The 20,565-nt window shown below is 40.9% G+C and overlaps 1 protein-coding gene across 3 annotated transcripts in view; it reads left to right on the forward strand.

Annotated features, from left to right (window-relative positions):
- Slc4a4 (solute carrier family 4 member 4) overlaps window positions 1–20,565 on the forward strand; it is a 337,951-nt gene that overhangs the window by 302,281 nt on the left and 15,105 nt on the right. For all 3 annotated transcript variants that reach the window (XM_052735335.1, XM_052735337.1, XM_052735336.1), the window contains exons 19-21: window positions 8,007–8,185; window positions 9,645–9,717; window positions 17,810–17,878. In XM_052735335.1, coding sequence (XP_052591295.1) covers window positions 8,007–8,185; window positions 9,645–9,717; window positions 17,810–17,878 — 321 coding nt within the window. The remainder of the gene's footprint in view (window positions 1–8,006; window positions 8,186–9,644; window positions 9,718–17,809; window positions 17,879–20,565) is intronic.

The raw sequence follows: 20,565 nt of genomic DNA on the forward strand, positions 1-20,565 counted from the left end.
TCAATAGAAGGGGAATTATGGGAGCATGAGAATGACTGAGGCGTGTTCCCAAAGAATGCTGGAAGTCAGAATGCAGAATTTTACAGAATAAAAACTTGAGGTGGTCACTGATATAAAATAAGGCCCTGATTTTGGATTATCATTGGGGGAACTCCCATTAACATAATTGCATTGTATTATTCATAAGATGAATAGATAAGATGACACATTTTCAATTTGAAGACTGTTGTTTGACTGCTGATGTGTCTGCGCCTTGCTCCCATGACAGAACTGCAGCCCATTTTTCAGGCTTTTATCGAATGCTTTACAGTGTCCAACTCTGAGTCTCATATTCTAAGCCGCTAATTCTCTGAGCAAATAACTAAGAAGCGCAATGGGGACAATTCTCCCTTCTTGTCATCTTGTTTTGATTTATGTTTATAGATGTGTGCCTGTGTGAGTGTATGTCACATGTGTGTGGGTGTCTGCGGAGGTCAAAAGAGAGCATTAGGATCCCCTGGAGCTGAAGTTACAGGCAGTTGTGGGCCACCTGACTGGGTGCTGGGAAATGAACTTAGGTCCTCTGGATAAGGAGGGGGAGGGGCTCTTAACCACTGAGCCATCTCTCCAGACCCTCAAAACTTGTTTCAAAAATCTGATATTACCAAAGTTCATTAACTTCTTCTATGCCTAAACAATTCATTTGTTATAGGTTGGGGACAGAAGCAAGGAGAGAACTTTATGTGATTGCTTCCCATTGAGAACATTTAAAAATTATCAATATATTATTTTATGAAAAACTTTACAACTGAATATAGGACTTGAACTGAGGTCCTCACTCTTTCATGACAAGCATTTTACCAGCCCAATATAATAAACTTTAAACAGAGTTTATTTGGTTAAATCAGGACCCAAATGCCATTTGCACACTTGCCATTTTAAAATATTTATAAACTTTTAAGTCTATAGATTTTTCCCTCCACCCCTCTTGATTTTCTTTACTTTCAAATTTGTTCAGCACAATAAGGTTGTTTGTTTCTCTTTCTATGGCATTGTTTTGCCATTAAGAAGCTATTGAACACCTAAGTGTGGCTTTTAAAACAACAACAGAAATGGATTATTATTAGTTTTTATTCTGTGGGTTCACTGGTTCTTCTGCAGGGCAGTTCTTGCTTGGAGTCTCTCTTGGTATTGAAGTTAAATAGTATCGGATGGTGTCACCTAACATCTTAACTGGGCTGATTGCCCATGGTTACTTCCTCACTTGTGTATATGACTTATGTGTTTAACATGTTGTTTTTCCATGAGGTGTCTGCCTTCTCTGTGTCCATTTTTCCCCATGCAGCATGCTCATACACTGTCACACACATGGTGATTATATATGTCTCTTTCGTGCTACCCCACCTCACCACACAGCATCTTATCCTCCAGGGCTTTTCTATGGGGCTTGAACTTCTCACAGCATGGTATTTACACTTGCTCCATGGCAGCTGATTTCCATGAGTTAAGAAGTGCAAGATGGCAAAAAATTTCCTGGCTACACCTACAACTGTTAGCTTTGCTTCCTGACTTGACCCTAATCAATTAGCTAAAGAAGTCATAGTCACTCATGCTAGAGGATGTGGAAGGAATCCATCTTTGAATGTAGAATGGCAAACCATGTTAAAAACAAAAACATCAGCACATTACATGGGGGATATTTCCCAGCCATTTTTAGAAAATAAAATTAAAAAAAATACCACAGTCTATATTGGTGATTGCTTCCCCCATAGTGTCATATACTATGCTCTGTTGTCTTCAGCATTTTCTTTAAATGGTCACTGTATTCAGAAAGTTGGGAAGGTATAGATTTTATGTTATAAGTAGATTATTTATGATATATATTATTTATCTGCCTATCCATCCATCTCTCTCTCTCCCTCTCTGTGTCCATTCATTGCTTAATATATGCATACAGATACACATATACAAGGAAGGAAAGGTTAAAAGAATAAAGCCACAACCACTTTAAACTCTATTTTTAGCTTGGGCTTTTCTAAGCCACATAGGTAATGTGAATTCCAGTCACAAAGTCGATTGCAGGTTTATGCTTAAGAATGTCCTTGGAGATTCTTCCTTATCTGACATTAACCTCATTGGGAAGACTGAGAGATGCACAGCTCCCTATTGACTCTGTTTAGTATTAGGAGGGGTCTGAGTGTTGGTTATTTTATGGAAAGGCTAAACATAGACTTGGACTAATGCATTTTTAATCTGAAAATATTGGAAACCCACTTAAAATTTTAATCTGTCACTGGCACAATTTTGGTGTGTACATTTAGAGGTGAGTTTCTATTATTTTAATGCTCATCAAATTTTCTTATTGATAATTGAGAATTCAGTGAATTTAGGATGGATAAAATAGATAAGTATTTTATTTCCCTATGTTTCGCAGGAAATTTGAGAATGTGTTTGCCCTTAAAATGAGACGTGGGTATACAAAAAAAAAAAAAATGAGTTTCTGTCCCTTTTAGAATTGTTTACTTGAAACTATTCTTTTTCATAATGGTGGTAATGGTGTGAATGCCAGTCATTTTTCACAAATCCAATGCCGCCGGTTGACGTGTCATGGCGAATCAAAGACTTTGCACTCTGGAAAGGGTTTTGTTCTCATTTTTGCTAGGAAATGAGAGCTGTGGAATACACAAATTGGAGATTCTGCCTAAAATTGTAAAAGACACTAAATACTATGACCTTGATTCAAGAGGAAAACTCGAGGCAGCAAGAGAGGTGGAAGCGCTGCAGCTTTGAGAGCAGCATGCTTGGGGTGTTATTTGCTGTGGTTCTGGGACACGTGGCTCTGGCTGAGATGACAGCTACCTTTCCGCTCCGCTGAACAACCCCACACTGAGATAGCAACACGGTGACTCTTGGCTCTTTGGGGGCCATTTTGACTAGTCATGTTCTTCATCCTACCTGCAGAGGTCTCAAAAGTAAACCAGGTTCATCAAGGTCCAGTACTTCTCCGAGGTCATTTCCCGAGTCATTGTCAGAGGCTGGAGCAGAGCCAGTTTCAGACTGCAGAGCCAGAGAGATATGCCTCCTCAAAACAGTGACTTCAAGAGTTATGTAGAGAAAGCAGAAATCATTTAGGACCATTATCTAGAGATAAATATCATAAAATCCTGGCAATCACTTTCCTATGACGTACTTTGTGGTGAAACACTTCATTTAAATATGATATTTTCATGGTTTATTTTTAACTAAGAAAAAAACTCCCAAACTTTTACCTTGTTCTATATTTTTCATTTCTGTTCCTGTTATCATAATCTTGGATCTAGTACTCTCATTTCAAGCTAGATTTTTGTAATAGTTTAGCCATTGAAGCATCAGAACCAACTTCCCTCGCTTCTTCAAACACATTATTTTTTTGTTGTTGTTCTTAAAGTGACCTTCTTACAAGTTGGTCCTACGTCTAAAGCACCTTGGCCGTCTAAACTTGACTATCTGTTTCTCCCAGCCTGACATTCAAAGAACCTTGTAAAACAATGTCAACCTAGATTTAAAACTTTGTTGCAAGTGCTGGCCAGTGCTCTGTTTAAATGGTTTTGGTTTCTTGATTCTCACAGTTCCATTGGCGCTGTGGGCTGGAAGATCTATTCCTCACTCCTCAGTCATCGCTGTTCATTAAAAGCCACTCCATCCTTTAAGCATTTCTAAATATAAAACCCCCAGCGACACCTTCCTTCACCCCTAATGTAATTTTTATTGCTCTTGCTTTTTTGTTTTTTCTTAGTGATTTATATTACGCTGTGCCAGTGGTCACATGGTGGCTCATACAGTGCTTTGTGCGTTTACTTCATCCCTCCTTCTCAGCCAAAATATTTTCCAAGTAAGCCCCATGGTTTATTCTTCTCACCAGCTTAATGTGGCCCACCACACACAATTCCATGTTAGCCTCAATAAACACACATGATTGACATGCTTTATATTATCTTGGTAGCATGGTCCTCAGGTTTATGACACTGTGAGGGAGATGCTAACTCAAGAATGTGCAAACCCATCATCCCCACTCCTCAAAGTGGCTGCTTCCTTGGTTTAAAGCCACACGTGGATGAGACACACTGAAACACTTCATCCTCAGTGTTTTTAGTATCTTTTCCAGACTTCCGTGAATTTCTACTTAGAGTCCATTTTAATTTTCATGCAAACCTGAGCCCTCTCATGCTCCTCACCTGATACCTCCTGGTGGGACGTTCTTCGCGACCCAATGATGAAGGCTTGTCCCATGCCTGTGTATGACTCCCAGCTCTTGGTTTTTTGTCATCCTTGTACCACATCTGAACGTTAGGCTTCTGGTCTCTTGCTCTCTTTTCTATTTTGATTTTTTTGTGGACTTAGTCCTCAATTATTTTTGTTCTATATTAGCGAGGGATATGAGGCTTCAAAGAGACCATTTCTGTTTTGTGCTTAAAATACTTGGCAGTTTCAGAGGATAGAATATCCTTTGGGTTTATAGTCATGAAGTCAAGGACATTTTTAGATTGCTTCTTATATACCAGACACTTGTGCTGAATGCCGAAGGTAAAACTGTTTTAATATCTGGGCTCTTCCCAGAAGGAAGCATCAAGGTTGGAGCTGACCCTGTTTTTCTTTGTGCCTTGTATCCTGCAAGCATCGGGTCGCTTGTTTGTGTGCCTTACTTCACCTAGTCACCTCTGTAAGGATGGGTGTTTGTCTTACTCATTGTTTAATTGAAAACAGGGCCTAGTATAGAATAAGTCTTCAATAAATGTTTATTCAATAATAGTTTGCCACACAAAAGCCCCAGAGTGAGAAGGAGCCTGTTGTATCAAGAGGCAGAGGGCAGACCAATGGAGCATGTGACTCAAGTTGAGACCAAAAGGAGTAGGCTTAGATCACACAACATGAGGCTTGTCAGCTTCAGCGTTTGTGCCGGTTTGAACAATCCTGTTGGCAGGTGGATCTTCCGTGTACTGACAACCATTTGTCAGTACGTCTGGGCTCTGTCCAGGGTGGCCAGTTGTACCTCTGTTCCCAAGATCTTGGTATTCAAAAATATCTCCAGACACTGCTAGAAGTTGGCCAGAGTGTGGAGTGGCCCATAGTTATAAAAAAATAAATGCCCATGCATATCCTTACAGATAGTTTTATACTGTTTAGTTTTCATTATTATTGTATTATAAGTGAAAACTGGAAGCCACTGAAAGATTTGGATCAGGGAAGTGTCACCTATTGATTACGATGTTTAAAGATTAGCCTGCGAAGACAGTCAGTTGTGAAGGGACAGGAGTAACAGCCTGTGGTGATGGCAGCCTGAAGGGCTGAAGGGTGCTGGTCCATGCGAAGGAAAGGGGGAGTTTGAGCTGAGACTGGAAGGAAGAGGCTGGACTTTAACTTATGATAAGTGATAGAATGCAGGTTTGAAGAATTGCATTTGAAACTCTCACGCTTGCAGCAGTGAGGATGGATGGGAGAACTGGGTGAAATGAGGCTGCTGTACACTCAAGAGATTCTAAAAAAGCCAGTAGCAATGTGGAGGGGGGTAAAAAGTGGATAAGTTTTAGGCTATTTTTGAATATTTCTCTTTCTTATTCTTCTGACAGTTTTTAGATAAAGGGTGCCAGTATTTGCACATTATTTTATTTCCACTCAAACTGAGCCATTCAGATGCTTCTAGCTAAGGCAAGCCTTTGGAAGAGGCTTGTTTTCATGCATATCTGAGCTGGTTTGTAGAAATGGCTTCTCTAAGGCAAATGTTGGCATCGAAAGAGTTTATAGCAGTAGCTTGGGGCAAAGCTTTTACCATCTTTTCAACATTGTGTCTCTAGACTTCATTGTATTGTAGGACATTGACCTAGACATAGTAAGCCTTGAATGTTAGCAAGCCTTGCATGTTAACATTTGACGACATAAATGTATTGGGCTTTTTTCATCTCTGGACTCAGTGTCTTTAAACAACCAGGAATGATGAAAGCCAGTTTCAGTCTTCAATAAGTAAGACTGAGCCAAGGAGAAGAGTGGAACCTATGCCAGGTAGATGTTAACGTGAGTGACACAAAAGGCATTAATGAGGGAAACACATTGAGGGATTCTCAGGTGGCTGAATGTGGTGTTGGTGCAGAATTGGGGGGGTGTCAGGAAAGTTAGGGCTGTAGACATTAGTCCTCCTACCAAAGGCCAGATCCCAATGCTACGATGTGGCAGCATCGTAGACATAAACACTGGTAGGAGAGGGCAGTTCTCAATGGACAGTTGGAATCCAGCCACCTCTGTCTTCATTGCTATAATCTCTTAAACGAACTGTGGTGTCTGCCTCTTCACTGGTCCTGCTGTCCTCGACCCTCTTCAATTTGTTCATCACACAGTAGCCACTGTGCTTAGAACAGAGCAATCATATCACTCCCCTACAGAAAGCCCTCCAGTGGTATCCCATCTTATGCCTGATGCAAACCCAAGTTATTCCAGTTCCTCTCAGGACTTACTACCAAGTAAGAAGCTTTTAAAATGGATGTTGTTCATTATTGCCTCGCACAGTAGGGGAAATTCCGTGAGAGGAGGATTTTTTGTTTGTTTCCTCACAGATGTGTCAGCAGCAGCTAGAATCATGCCTGGTACTAAGTTGCCAGGCAATTATTTGTTGAGAAAATGAATGATTGTGACCTCAACTATATCATGATACTTACTACTTTGGTTATTATAGAATAAATTTATGTCATCCCACCCCATATTTTGCCTTCTCTTCTTCTGACTTATTCCACTTTCAAATCATAGCCTAAAGCAGGCTGATTCTCTATATGTATCTGAACATTTGTCTCATGAGTGGAGGTCTGCTCGCAGTCAAACCCGGCCTGATGGGAACATGCCTTGGCTTCTGTGCCCGCCCTCCTGCCTGCTATGCATTCTCTGAGAATATGGGCCTTGTGTGCAGGCCATGGGTGCAAGCTTGGCGCTTCTCTTAGAGGAGAGCAGCGTTCTGACAAAGTGTAACAGGATCCGAATGGTAACACTCCCTGGGTTGGTGGTGTAAATCACATCCCCATCTCTGAGGGCAGCCTCTCTATTCTCTTGGATCAGCCATAGTCTGGCTCTTGGTACTGCTCCTCTCATGCTGTGAGAATGGGCAGCTCCAGTTTCCTGGGCTCCACAGGGGTATGAGCCTTTGGTTTCTTCATAAATAGAACAGAGAAATATAACCACAGAAAAACACGGGAGACATGATCAACAGTATTTATTTAGTGAGTAAAGGAGCTAGAACTGTTGTCCCATTGTCTGCTCGTCCAGTCAGTAAATGTTTTTTGTGACCACAGGGTGGTGTTTGAAATCAGTCTGTTTTGATTAAGGGAGTATTCTTTGCTTTAATGATGGTGGCTAGTAAGTGGTTAAGCAAGTATACTCATAGGCTATGAGAAGTGAGAGATGATTACCTACATGCCATCGCAGGACTGTTTAGGGGATCTTTACATACACTTAGTAGCATCATAAGTAAAACACAGTCACACAGAGAAGACGGTCTGTTGCTTTTCAGGCACTGGTCATAATACTTTTAACAGCCACTACCACTCTGACCACTGCCTCCCTCAATGAGCACATACCACGTAACAGCTCCACCTTGTAAGTGGTTACAAGGTCCTTTGTTGTGGTTACTTCATTGAATGGTCCCAGTAACTCTCCAAATAAGGCCCCTACCTTCTTTTTTTTTTTTAGTGGCGGGTGTTGCCAAATTGGACGCAGAAAGGGTTAATTTATAATGAGTAGAAACTAAGAGAAGTGGACATATATCTAAATTAATTATTCAAAATTATAATAGCATATTATCTGCACAGGTGCCGGAGGAGATGGCTTTGTGTTTAACACTGGAGGAATATTATGAGGAAGGGAAATCCCTCCTCCAAGGGCTTCCTTATAAGAGATATTTTTATCAAGCAGAACAAGCTTCTTTTGTTAATCATAATGCCAGTGTCTAAAGACAGCTAGAGGATAATTATGGGTGCTCTGTGTCCCCACGCTGTGACTTCTTTCTGCAGAAGGGAGCTGGCTATCACCTGGACCTATTTTGGGTGGCCATCCTCATGGTGGTGTGCTCCTTCATGGCTCTCCCCTGGTATGTGGCTGCTACTGTCATCTCCATTGCTCACATCGACAGTCTGAAGATGGAGACAGAGACGTCTGCACCTGGAGAGCAACCAAAGTTTCTGGGAGTGAGGTGCGTTGTCACAGGATGATGGCCCTAGAGAGCCCACATGTACACACATCTTTGTCTCAGTCATATGGAGGTGAACGTAATCTGGGGATGGGATAGCTGGGATAGTTACTTTATTACTAAATTATCTTTTCCAGAAAGGACTTTTTTGTTTGTTTGTTTGGTTTTGGTTTTTAGAGACAGGGTTTCTCTGTGTAACCCTGGCTGTTCTGGTACTTGCTGTGTAAACCAGTCTGTCCTCAAACTCAGAGATCTGCCTACCTCTGCCTCCCAAGTACTAGGATTAAAGGTGTATGCCACTACCACCCAGCCAGAAAGGATGTTTTAATAAAAAAGTATAACTAGTAGCTTTCAATTTACTTTTTTTTAACTTTTTTAAAGATTTATTTATTATGTATACAGTATTCTTCCTGCATGCCAGAAGATCAGATCTCATTATAGATGGTTGTCAGCCACCATGTGGTTGCTGGGAATTGAACTCAGGACCTCTGGAAGAGCAGCCAGTGCTCCTAACCTCTGAGCTGTCTCTCCAGCCCTTAGTTTACTTCTGATAGTAAACTAAGTATATGTAAGTTTTCTTGATTTCTGTAGTATTAAGTGATGCAACATAAAAACGTCAGTGATTTATTTTCTTCAATATACAGCTGAGTCCTGTAGAAGTGCTGTGCCTCGGTCATGTGTAGAACTCTGAGCCCTTAAGTCTGCCATGATTTCTAGCATTCTATGAAGCAGTTAGGAATTCTCATTTTCCAACTCCTTTCTGTCCCCATAAGAACTTGAGGAACTATAACCTTCAAATATTAAATTAGAGGAGTTGTGAAGGTGAGGGGTAGAAGAACTTTGTACACTATTGAGTATTTTGTTTTGTTTTTTGTTTTTTGTCATAGCAAGCTTTGCTCACTAGAGCTACAGTGCACAGCTCACACAAGAGGGCCAGCATTTCCCACGCCTCAACAGTGGGTGATTCTTTCTTGGGGGTGTGGAGGGGGTGTTGGACGTGTATCATATTTGTTAAAAAGTACTTCTGTTGTTGCAGATTTGGAAATTAGACTGTTGAGATTTATTGCACTCATGAAATTTCCCTGAGCTGTTTGTTAATTAGAATGTGGGACAATGTAATATCTGTCTCCCATGAAAGAAGGTATAATTACACAACAGCACAAGTTGTTTGAAAAATAAGGGCTTCAAAGAAGCTAGTAATTGATGGACCAAGAGCAAGTGATTTTTCTTTCTTGGTTCTGGAAGGAGCAAAAGCTTTAGAAGAATCACCTTTTTTCTTCCTGAGTTCAATGGTTTTAAGATTTTTTTTAAGTTACCACTTAGGTTGGATTCATATGATATTTTTGAGATCTCAAGTACCTTCTCCCAAAATCTTTGATGCTTTCACCCAATGCTGATTTGGTCTTTCTCAGAAGGTCTGTGAAAACTGGAGGTAGATTGGTGACCTTTGATGTTGTTTCAGGGAACAAAGAGTCACTGGAACTCTTGTGTTTATTCTGACGGGCCTGTCAGTCTTCATGGCTCCCATCTTGAAGGTAAGTATGTAAAACATTCACCTCTCCCCCTTCCTTGGAACACTGACTGATAGCTGGACACATGAATGTGAAATGCTTGCAAGATTTCATAGCGCATGGAAGCAGGGGCCAATTAGATCAAGGACTTCAAAAATATCTGCCTTGATTTTCCCTCTACCCCTGCCTTCCTTCCTTTACCGTTATTTTTCTGGTTTCTTGTTGGAACCATCTGATATCACCAATACTGAAACCTCCTCTGACTTACAGAAGGGCAGTGTCACACATGCCCATCTGACTCGTCTTCCTCCCTGCCCCATACAGGCTTTTTATTACCTTTGTTTTCTATCCATCCGATCCACCTGCTTGTCCCTAAGGCGTCCCGCCCCTTCCCACACCCCCACAGAACTCTAGTGATTCACATGATCACTGTGAATTTCTTTCCACTATTTTTAATTATAACCACATTTCTGTTTTTCCTTGAATCAAAAGGCCTGTTAGTGCTGAAAGGGACAGGAGAATAAAATGACTGATTGATAATTGGAAAACTTTAGAAATGAACTTTTGAAGAATCATTGCATGGTAGAATATTTAGGAAGGTTGGAAATCAACAACGTATCGGTTGGTTGATACGGTGGGTTGGCATCTGTGTGGACAGAGCAACATACATACAATGGCCCCTTTAGGAATAAGAACTAAAGAATGAAGTTAACGTTTTTTTGCTCATGAAGCTTCCTGTTTCGTGATACAAGCTAGCTTCTCTCTCTTTTTTTTCTATTATAAAAACATCCCTAACCAGTTATCAGTAATTTGCATCTTATACTTTGTGCTACTGTGTAAAGCACAAACTTCACCCAGACCTAACAACTGTGAGTAACCACTGTTAACAATAGCTTACCACTATTCCAACTGAAAAATTTTATTTTTAAAGTTTAATTTTTAAGACTTTTGGATACCTATTTGGTTGTACAGGTAATGGCGTCATAGTACATAATTCTAAAAAATTCAAGTGTGACAGTGAGCAGCAAAAGCTTACCTTCTCTCAAACTAGCAAGTTTCTACCAGTGGCCAGTCAATGAGTCTTAGAGGAAGGACCTACAACATCCGAATCTGAAGACCAACTTTGCCTTTCAAGTACTAAACTCATGCATACATTTGGTATGAAATAATTGGTAGATAGTTAAAATACTTGGTTATCCACCATTAACCCTTGGTTTCCATAGCTTCAGTTTTCTGGTTAACTTATGAACCATATCAGGTGTATATCAGGTGACCCACAGAAGAACTGTGGTTAAAAACGGTGTCAGAGAAATTATTTCTGGCCTGTGTCCTGTAGGGACAGAGGAAAAACCACGGTCAGTTCTATAAATGCAAGGAGGTGGCTTTAAAGGCTTAGTGCAGTGGCTCTCAACCTGTGAGTTATGGCCTCTTTGGAGTTGAACCGTTCTTTCATAGGGGTCACTTAAGACAACCGGAAAACACAGATATTTACATTATGATTCATAATAATAGCAAACTTACAGTTATAAAGTAGTAATGAAATAATTTTATGGTTGGAGTCACCACATGAGGAACTGTATTAAAGGGTCGAAGCACTAGGAAGGTTGAGGACCCCTGGGTTAATGAAGCCTTGTACCTTCTGCTAAGGGCCTTAGCTGTTTCTGTCCCCCTGGCAGGTCCTAGCATAAGAGGCTGGCTGAAATGCTTAGTGACACGTTGACTTCACACAGTGAGGTCACGTTTGGAGAGGTCACTGTGGGCAGTTAAGTCCCTGTACTGTGGGAAGCACCAATTTCCTGCAAGTGGGCTCATGCAGTACACCGCTCCAGTGCAGCCTTGCTTTGATGGGATCGCCTACAAAAACGTTTCTTGGGAGGGATGGGCAGGCAGAAATCCTTTCAGCTTTCAAATCTGCCCACCATCACCCAACCCTCCATTTTGTCTTGTATATGATTTGTTTTCATTAAAACAGTATAAAATCCTGCTTCAGAAAAGGCAGTTGTATTTAAAACTTTCATGATTGTGTTGCAGAAAACTTGGCTTTAGTCTTGGGGATCCCGCCTGCAGGCAGGTATGGTTCTGAAAGGGAACACAAAATAAACACTGTTTAAATTTTTATCTTTAGAAAGATTGATGAGACTCATAGCTGGTAACAGGACTCCCTGACTATCCCTTACTCTGTACCCAAGTACAGCTGCCGAGAAGTTGAAGCTGAACGTCTTGGGTTTTTGCAGTGAACCTTTTTACCCATACATAGATGATCACCTTAGTATGTACAGGAAGAGGTCAGAACTCATTAAGACGAGCAGGGAATACTAGGGAGCCATGAGCCGAACTCGTACCCGCCTTTGGATGTTTCTATCGGGCAGTGTTGATTCATCTGAAGAGTCTTTGTCTCCATTAGTGAAAAAGTAATTCAGCACACATTTCCTTCTGTAGTCTTGGCTGTCCTGGAGCTCACTCTGTAGATTGGGCTGGCCTCGAACTCAGAGATCCTCCTGCCTCTGCTTCCTGAGTGCTGAGATTAAAGGTGCACACCACCATCGCTCAGCTTCAGCATGCATCTTTAAGCCAGGATTTTCTCAGATGTTGGAAATGAAATTGTTTTGCCAGTTTAGCTCACGATGGGCTGTGTAACACCTGATGTCAAAGCAGCAGGGTTGAAGCAGCCTTTATTTGGCAGCCTCTACTCCTCGCTTGAGTAAGTTAGCTCTTCCTTGCTGCAAGAATTACATCTCCCGATAAGGATGGCTGTTTCAGGTCACGTGCCCTCCTCACCACTGCTTAGCAAGTTATGTGCTTGTATCAGCGATGCCTCGTTAGCGTCACAAAGTCAATACAGGAAGAAGCAGAGGTTAAGGGTACAGTTTAACTGAAATGTAAGCCATGGCTAAGGAAAAGGTACAATTAATAATTAACCTCGAAATGCGTGCAGAAAGTGGTGCCACAAGTTGTCCTCTCATATGACAGACAGCCTTTTTTTTTTTCCTTTTTAAAGCAACAGGTGATAACTTCAGAGAATAGTTTGACTTAAGATTGTGCCTTGGAAAGTTAGATCAGATGTACAGGAAATAGAGTTATAAGTGAGCTTTTAAAAACTGAAATGGTTCAACACCTTCCCAACCCAAACTCCTTTTTCCCCTTATAAGTTTAATGGTCTGCGATGAGATGAGCAGTTTTCTTGCATGCGTGAAGCCAGATAGGTGGTTGCCTACTTGTGCAAGGGGTACTTTGAACGTGAAGTTTATGGCCTCCGTTTTGATCTCTGTGCCGAAATCCGTCTTTCATGTGGAGGAATGTAAGGAATTACAGTGTAGCAGCTTGAAGTTCATGAGGATACCCCTTGACCCTGGCCAGCTACAGTCACAGATGCCTCAAAGCGCCGAATCACGTCATTGCTTAGTACAGAACTGCTGGGAAGTAAGAATAACTGGCTTCCCAGGCTGGCGACATGGCTTCCGCCGGGACTGCTAGTGTTCTGTAAGTACTGATCACAGAGCAGCAAAGAGATGAAAGGCGGTTCCCTGAGCTGTCTTTCCCTGTTTTCCTGGCAAGACTAAAGAAACAGAGATCAAGTAAAGTTCACGGCTGCTTCTGCTGCCTTTGCACGGGTAAGTTTATCTTTAACACGAGGCGTGGCCAAAAGTTATCTTTAAGATTTGTTAGTGCACTAAAGTGTAGAAGACGGCCTTTAATTTGGACTAGGCAGATACTTGGTCTCCACTTGCAGTCCTGTGCCATGGAAGCAAGCAGGGCAGCTGTGGTGGAGAGGACCATGGTATGACCGAAGCTACTGTCTGTTGAACTTGGCCTCAGATTAAGAAGTCATCACTGATTTAAAAAATTTAGTCTTCCATCAGTGCTTTGAAGAACTATATGAATAATATCTCTACTTTAACTGTAGGGAAATACTAATTACTCACTAGACTTCAAAATGTATAGGTGGTATAGACAAGATTTGAACTCTGGAAGTTCTGGCACAGAAGTAGTCCTGTAACCTCGTATAATGTGTGCTTTTCAAAATAAAACGTGGTAATTAGCCTTCAAAGAATCTCTGCTTTTTTTCCCCCATAAGATTATCTTTCCCAGATTCTTTGATCTCATTTGGAATCCTTCTTATGTGGAGAAAGTTATGTAACTTTCATAAACTCCTCTTCAGACCTCATTCCAGGCTGAGTACTGGAGGTTCTCTATCCGTATAGATTTTTAAGACTTAAGAGACTTAGGGCATTATGATAATAACGTATTGCCAAGGCAGGTTAGCTGAAAGAGCAATATAGTAGAAATTAAATAGAGCAGGTCTTCAAGTCATACCTTCCAGCCAACCCTCCCTGTACCCTAGCCACCCTCCCACCCACCCTCCCCTCATCAAGGAGGAAACAGGAAGACCTGTGGTTGGAAACTATAGGCAGCTTCCTCAACTTGTCAGTCAACGTCTTCAGGATAAGGATGGCATAAACTCTGCGTTTATCATTTGTTAGTTGTCATATTAATTAACTAATTGGCAAGATGATTTCTGTTATGTAGTATTGATGAAATTATTAAGGCCACTCCATGTAGTTAAAAGGAGATTTATTTAATGGCGTAACTTACAAATTAAGGGATAGGTAGGTCGCGGGGTCTGGGGAAGGTGTATCGCAGTCCAGCGGTGTTCTCTGGAGCTCTGCTTGGCCCACCTCCACCGTCCAGGGTCCTGGAACCGAGTGAGAGTGCAGCCCATCCAGATCTCAGGTCTCCAGGTACCTCCGTTGGCCCCGCCTTATAGGCGTGACAGTTGCCAAAGTCTCAATGGGAGTTGGAACTTCCAGATCAAAGCTGGAATGGCTACCCACTACAATGTAGTCTATCATAGGTATTTCCTATGTAGGGATGCTCAGAGTTAAGAAAAACAAACAAGTGTCTCAGTATTCTTCAGTTGGTAGCTAGAATCCAAACCCAGGTCTGTTCAACTTCTGTTACCCATGTCTTAATCAAGACCTTACTCTTAGTTTTAGACAACAAACACACATGCATACACGTATGCACAAGCATACATGCAGGCAGGCTGAACATGAAACCATCCAGAGATCTCAGTTTTCCCTTTTAATCAAATATCCTTTCACATTTTTCCTTCTGGGAATGTTCTGCTACTATTGGCAAAGCACCAGGAGATTACAAGGGGAAATATAGAGACCCATTTACCAGAATTAGAAAATTTGATGACATAATGTTAAGATGTTAAATTTTATTTTGATTTCATCTCGATTTTATTATTCTATATGATTATAGGATTAGTCTTTTAATTTTTCATTTTTAGTGTTTATTGAATGTAACGCTTCTTCGTAATTATCCTTTTTTGCTTCCTGGATATTATTGATGATATAATGGTTTACACAGGTTACTATTTAGCAATCTTGATGTGCCTCTGAAATGGGTATTTTTAATTTCTCCTGCCTTACTTTGTAAAAATGATTGCCCACAATTACTATATTATGCCACTTTAATTTAAAATTAATTTTTGATAGAATTCAATATTTATAGATATTGTCACACACTAGCCTAGGCTGGCCTTGAACTCATATACTCATGGCACTCCTCCGGCCTCAGCCTCTTAAATGCTAAGACAACAAGCATGAGGTACCATACCCTGGGTAGCTCTCACTTTTAAAAGCATTTTTTTCCTTCTTTTGAGAACTTTCTGTTTTGGTGAATGATTCTAATATGGTTAATTTTTAAACATTGACCTTCTGATATGATTCATGAACTAAATTCTATAAAAGATACCCTCCACCCCCAACAATTCTGTCAGGTTTCATTTGAAGTTCCATTATGAGATTTATATTGAAACATACTATTGTGACAAAAATGAAAATTTCATAAGCATTTGTATCATATTGAATCTAACAAAAAATCAATTTTACAGCTTTTCTTATGTGTACTATTTTCTCCCAATTGAATGTATGTATGTATGTATGTATGTGTGTATATATATATTTGAATATATGTATATTTAAAAAATTGGATGTATACACACATATATACATAAATATACATATACATATATATATATAAAACATATTCATATCCCAAATTTCTTTCTTGCCTGCATCCATCCATGCCATTCTGTGTTGTAGATGGGGTGAAATTCGTTAACATAAATTCAGAGAATGAATCTAAGGCCCAACACACAATGTTTCTTTGCTATGTAGAAGCACATTTGAAAGAAAAATGTTTCATTAAGACCAAGTAAGGATAGACCTTTTGTGACACTTTCCAAGCTGGTGAAATGCTTTACTCAGATTAAAAAAAAAATGACCACTGGGGGTGCTGGAGAGATGGCTCAGCTGTTCCAAGCAGTGACTGCTCTTCCAGAGGACCTAGGTTCAAATCCCAGCACCCACAGGGCAGCTCACAACTGTCTGTAACTCTAGTTCCAGGGGATTCAGCACCCTCACACCGACACACATGCAGACAAAACATGAATGCACATGGAATAAAAATACATTTAAAAAAAAGTAACTACTAAAGAAACACAAGTAGTTTCCCTTGAATTAACTGTTCTTTCCTCCATCTACTTCTCCTTCCTTATTTGGAGCATTAGGAATGTAACAGTAAATGAAAAGAAATCATCACCTATTGAGGGGAAATAGATGCTTTAAAAATGAGTCATAGAATTAAGTTAGATCGTTTACTAGTCTTATTTATTTCTTTTTGGAAAATGTCCATAAAGAGTTGTAAGTAGCTTGAGCACTCATATGCTAAAAGAAACCGAGGCTTGTGCTTGAGCACAGGTGACTTGAGTGGGCTGTGTCTACCGCTCTGTGGTCACTGCTGGGTACTGCAGCATGCTGGCTGACTGCCAGCGTGGCCCTCCTGCCCACTTTATCCTTCAATTCCTTTTCTCTTTTATTCTTTTCTGAGCTCAAGATTGAAATCAGTTCTGGTAAAATTGCTAACCCATTTCAGAGAAAACATGGGTAGTTTTTAGAAGTGTGTACTTCCTCCACTGAAGTTTGGCCATTCCTGGGACTAACCAGTAACAACTGGAGGCAGTTGCAGTCCATTTTAGGATTCACTAGTTCTCTAATGGTGGCCAGAGGGTCCGAGGCAGAACAGCATCGGGGAATTGCAATAAGATGGTTTTAGAAATGGTGCTTCATTTCATGCATGCAGTAGTTTTAAAATTCTACCCTTAAAGGAATACTCTGTCTTCGGTTACAGTGGCCTCCCAGATGTGGATTTGCTGGCTGACCTTAATTACCTTTCCGTTTTAGTATTTGAGCTTTGAAAAGTCCTTCAGTTACTTGAACTTCTTTTCAAACCCAAGGTTGATGCCTCTTGTCATCCAGACAGAAGATTTCTCAGAATTAGAATACTGTGCTTGATTCTCAAATGTGATAGGCTTGCATTTCACAGGTCTAGGGGAAAAGAACATGCACACATTGGATTAGAGCTTCTCATTGTGAAAACACTTCCTGTTATTGTGAAAGATGTTTTACTAAGTAACGCACAAAAATATTAATTGAGTTTTAAAAGATGTGCATTAATCCATATGGGTAATTAATTGCTTCCAGGTGCTCATGCTCCTTTCAAACCATATTCTCATTAGTGTGTAACTTAATAGTCCTGAGGAGAAAAGGAACAGCCATATGATGTTTATTTTACTGAAAGAGGTATTTTCACACAAGCTGATACATCTTTTGGCAAAAATTAGTAAGGAGAAAATCAACAGACTGTTACAAAAGATCTTGGTTCCAGAGCGAGGCAATTTGCCACCTCTGCCTGTACCTCCGTAGCCCACACAAACATCTGGGTTGCAGAGTCCAGTGCTTTTAAGAGCAAAGGGAAGCTGAAACAGTTTCTCATTAAAAAAGTATTGTTGAGGCCATGCATGCCCATTATTAAAAAAAAGAAGAAGATGATGAAATTAATTCGAAAGTTCCCTTCAGCTTCATTTAGTTCTAATACAGAGCTTAGAATTTTATCAGTTGATGAGTTCAGTGCCCTACCTAATTCGAGGTTGCTCTGTTGTTAGCCGCTGTGTTCAAGTTTCAGATTTAGCCCTCATTTAAATGATTCCTCTCCCTAACTGTCTTCACTGTTGTTTTGAACCTCTCTCCGTTGTTTTTCTTTCCAGTTTATCCCCATGCCTGTTCTGTATGGTGTGTTCCTGTATATGGGGGTGGCCTCGCTCAACGGTGTGCAGGTAAGCTTCCACAGCAGCCTGAGCAAGCTGTGCATTTCTCGAAGGAGGAGAGTCCAGTGATAGGTCTTTGATGAAGGCACTAATCATTAACCACTGACTCTTTAAAGTACGTTGATTTTCTGCTTCCTCAATCTTTTGCCTGATGTAATCAAGAAAACTAGCCGGTGTCGAGAAATGTTATCCTGAATGCCCATTACTGAAAGGGGATGCTTAATGTCACCTGGTGAGGAAATGGGCTCTGTGCTACTGTCCCCACCACTGCCGCCACCGCCGCCGCCACCATCACCACCTCTTCCTCTCCCTTCCCATCCTCCTCCTTGCCCCTCCTCCTCCTCCTCTTCCTTTTCTCGTATTCTTTCCTCATCTGTCTCTTCACCTTTTTCCCCCTCTTAAGACGGATATCCACCGTGTCCATCAGGGCGGTATTTGTGCACTTACCTTAACCCTTATAGGCAGTTCTGCATTGCATACTCAGTGGTCAAAAGTTTTGCAGCAATAAACAGTTAAAATTAGTGTGTATTAGGTATTGCTTTCGTCAAAAATTTCAACTGTTCACAGCTTCAGTTGAAGTGACCACCACGGCCAATGCCCCCACTTCTGCCCCTGGTCCACTTTTTAAAAAACTTGCTAGGGAAAACTTTGTGAGAGGCTTTGTCTCTCGATGGAGGTTTAATTTAATTGGCACCAGGAAACTGGAAGTTCCGCCACTTTCTGGCACCCTGTTAATTGTAGCCTTATTTAGCACTCTGTAATGTTTTAATGGGAAAAGACTGCGTGTTCTGTGAACATCATAAGACTTCATTTGAACTCCTTCAAAACAGCCCTTGCTTTCATTTATTGCATTTATATTAACTTGGTTCTAAAGTCAGATAGATCTGGGCAAATGGCCAGACCCCCCAAAAGCAAAGCTACTTTACTATTCCTGGTTTTGATCCAGTAGAAGAGTTCTTCCGCACTGGGATATTTGTTATGAAACACAAAGTAGTTCTTCATAGGCTGCACTAGGTGAATGGCAACATGAGTTTATTTGTGCCAATGAAGTGTTTAGGAAGTATAACTTTGTAAAATATTTTACTTTTTGTCTGCCATTATAAATGCTCTCTCCTCTCCAAGTGAGATAATATGAACGTTAGATGCCTAGAAACTAATGGTTATTCATTTTTGTTTGCCCTTAAGGATCTCGTCTAAATCAGAGATTTGTTTCAGAGTGTTCCAGGGGCTCTATCAATGGCTAGAACTGAGTACCTGTCTAGAAAGAGAAGGAAAGAGCCAACCATCTCATAACGATTGGTGGCAGGAATATTGTGGGAACAGCTAGTGAATGGTGTAACTCCTGATGTGTTACTATTGTCCCAAATGCCTTTTCACTGTTCCTTATTTTTCTCTTGATTCTTTCTCTTTTAGGCCCTTTTGATGAGATTGGTTTAGCAAAAAAAAAAAAAAAAAAATTGAAATCTAATCTTTATAGTTAAGAAAAGTTTTCTAAAGGCAGGAAGAAACCCCTGTTATGGAAGTGTCGATGACTTTTCCCTCTCCTTTCTGTGCAACACTATGTTATTTCTGAGCTCCTCTAATTAGTCAGTTCAGTAGACATCTATACAACCTCTGTAGCATGAATCTTAAAAGGTCTTATTAATAAAATCAAACCTGAAGCCAGGTGTTGGGGTGAACGCTGGAAGATCAGAGAGACAGAACAAGCCCCACAGCTTCCTCAGCTGATCTTGTTTCCTCAGACTGAAAGCCTCTGTCTGAGTCCTCATCCAAATTGATCTCAGCTGAACTGCTGCTCAAAACCCTAAAAGCTTAACTAGCCTCTAGCTCCTGATCCTCACGCTTTATATACCTTTCTGCTTCCTGCCACCACTTCCTGGGATTAAAGGCGTGTGTCACCATGCCTGGCTATTTCCAGTGTGGCTTTGAACTCACAGAGATCCAGATGGATCTCTGCTTTGGGAATGCTAGGATTAAAGGTGTGTGTGTGTGTGTGTGTGTGTGTGTGTGTGTGTGTGTGTGTGTGTCACCATTTTCTGGCCTCTATGTCTAGTGGCTGTTCTGTTCTCTGACCCCAGATAAGTTCATTAGCGTGCACAATATATTGGGGAACACAATACCACCACAAACCTCTCCCTCTGAAAGCCCCTGTGATGTGTTGCTAAGCATCATCTTGTCCGTCATCATCAGTGTCAACTCAGCACTTGATCTGTGAGGTGTACTTGGCACAGACATGCACAGCCATCCTTCCTGTCACTGGCAGTGACTGATACGTGGCAGTGCTAATCTCGCCTGGGCTCTCCTGTCTTGTTGTTGGTGTCTTGAAACTCACTGTAATGTGGATGGAGCTTTTTTCTGAATAGAAGTGGTAATACACTGGTGGATATGGATGTGTCCATCAAATTAGAACCTAGAAAAAGAAAGTGGCATTTAGTGGCATACTCTGTGCACGTCCCATTTTTAAGTTAGATACTTTAAAACGTCTCTGAGGTGCTTATAATGTGGGGTATCTTCTGATCTTCTTTCAGAGGAGACAACTGAGGCAGAAGCAGATGCATAAGTTAGATGTCTTCCTTCAGTATATCATTCCAAAATAGGTACAGAACCCTCTCTGTCGAGAAGCAGAGAGTAGAAATAGAAGGTAGAGGATGAAAGCTAGAATTTCTGTTTGCTTTGTGACTTTATCCTTTCTGCCC

Source organism: Peromyscus californicus, unplaced genomic scaffold (assembly GCF_007827085.1).
Source record: "Peromyscus californicus insignis strain IS unplaced genomic scaffold, ASM782708v3 Scaffold_13__1_contigs__length_99412109, whole genome shotgun sequence".
In the NCBI taxonomy this organism is placed as follows: Eukaryota; Metazoa; Chordata; class Mammalia; order Rodentia; family Cricetidae; genus Peromyscus; species Peromyscus californicus.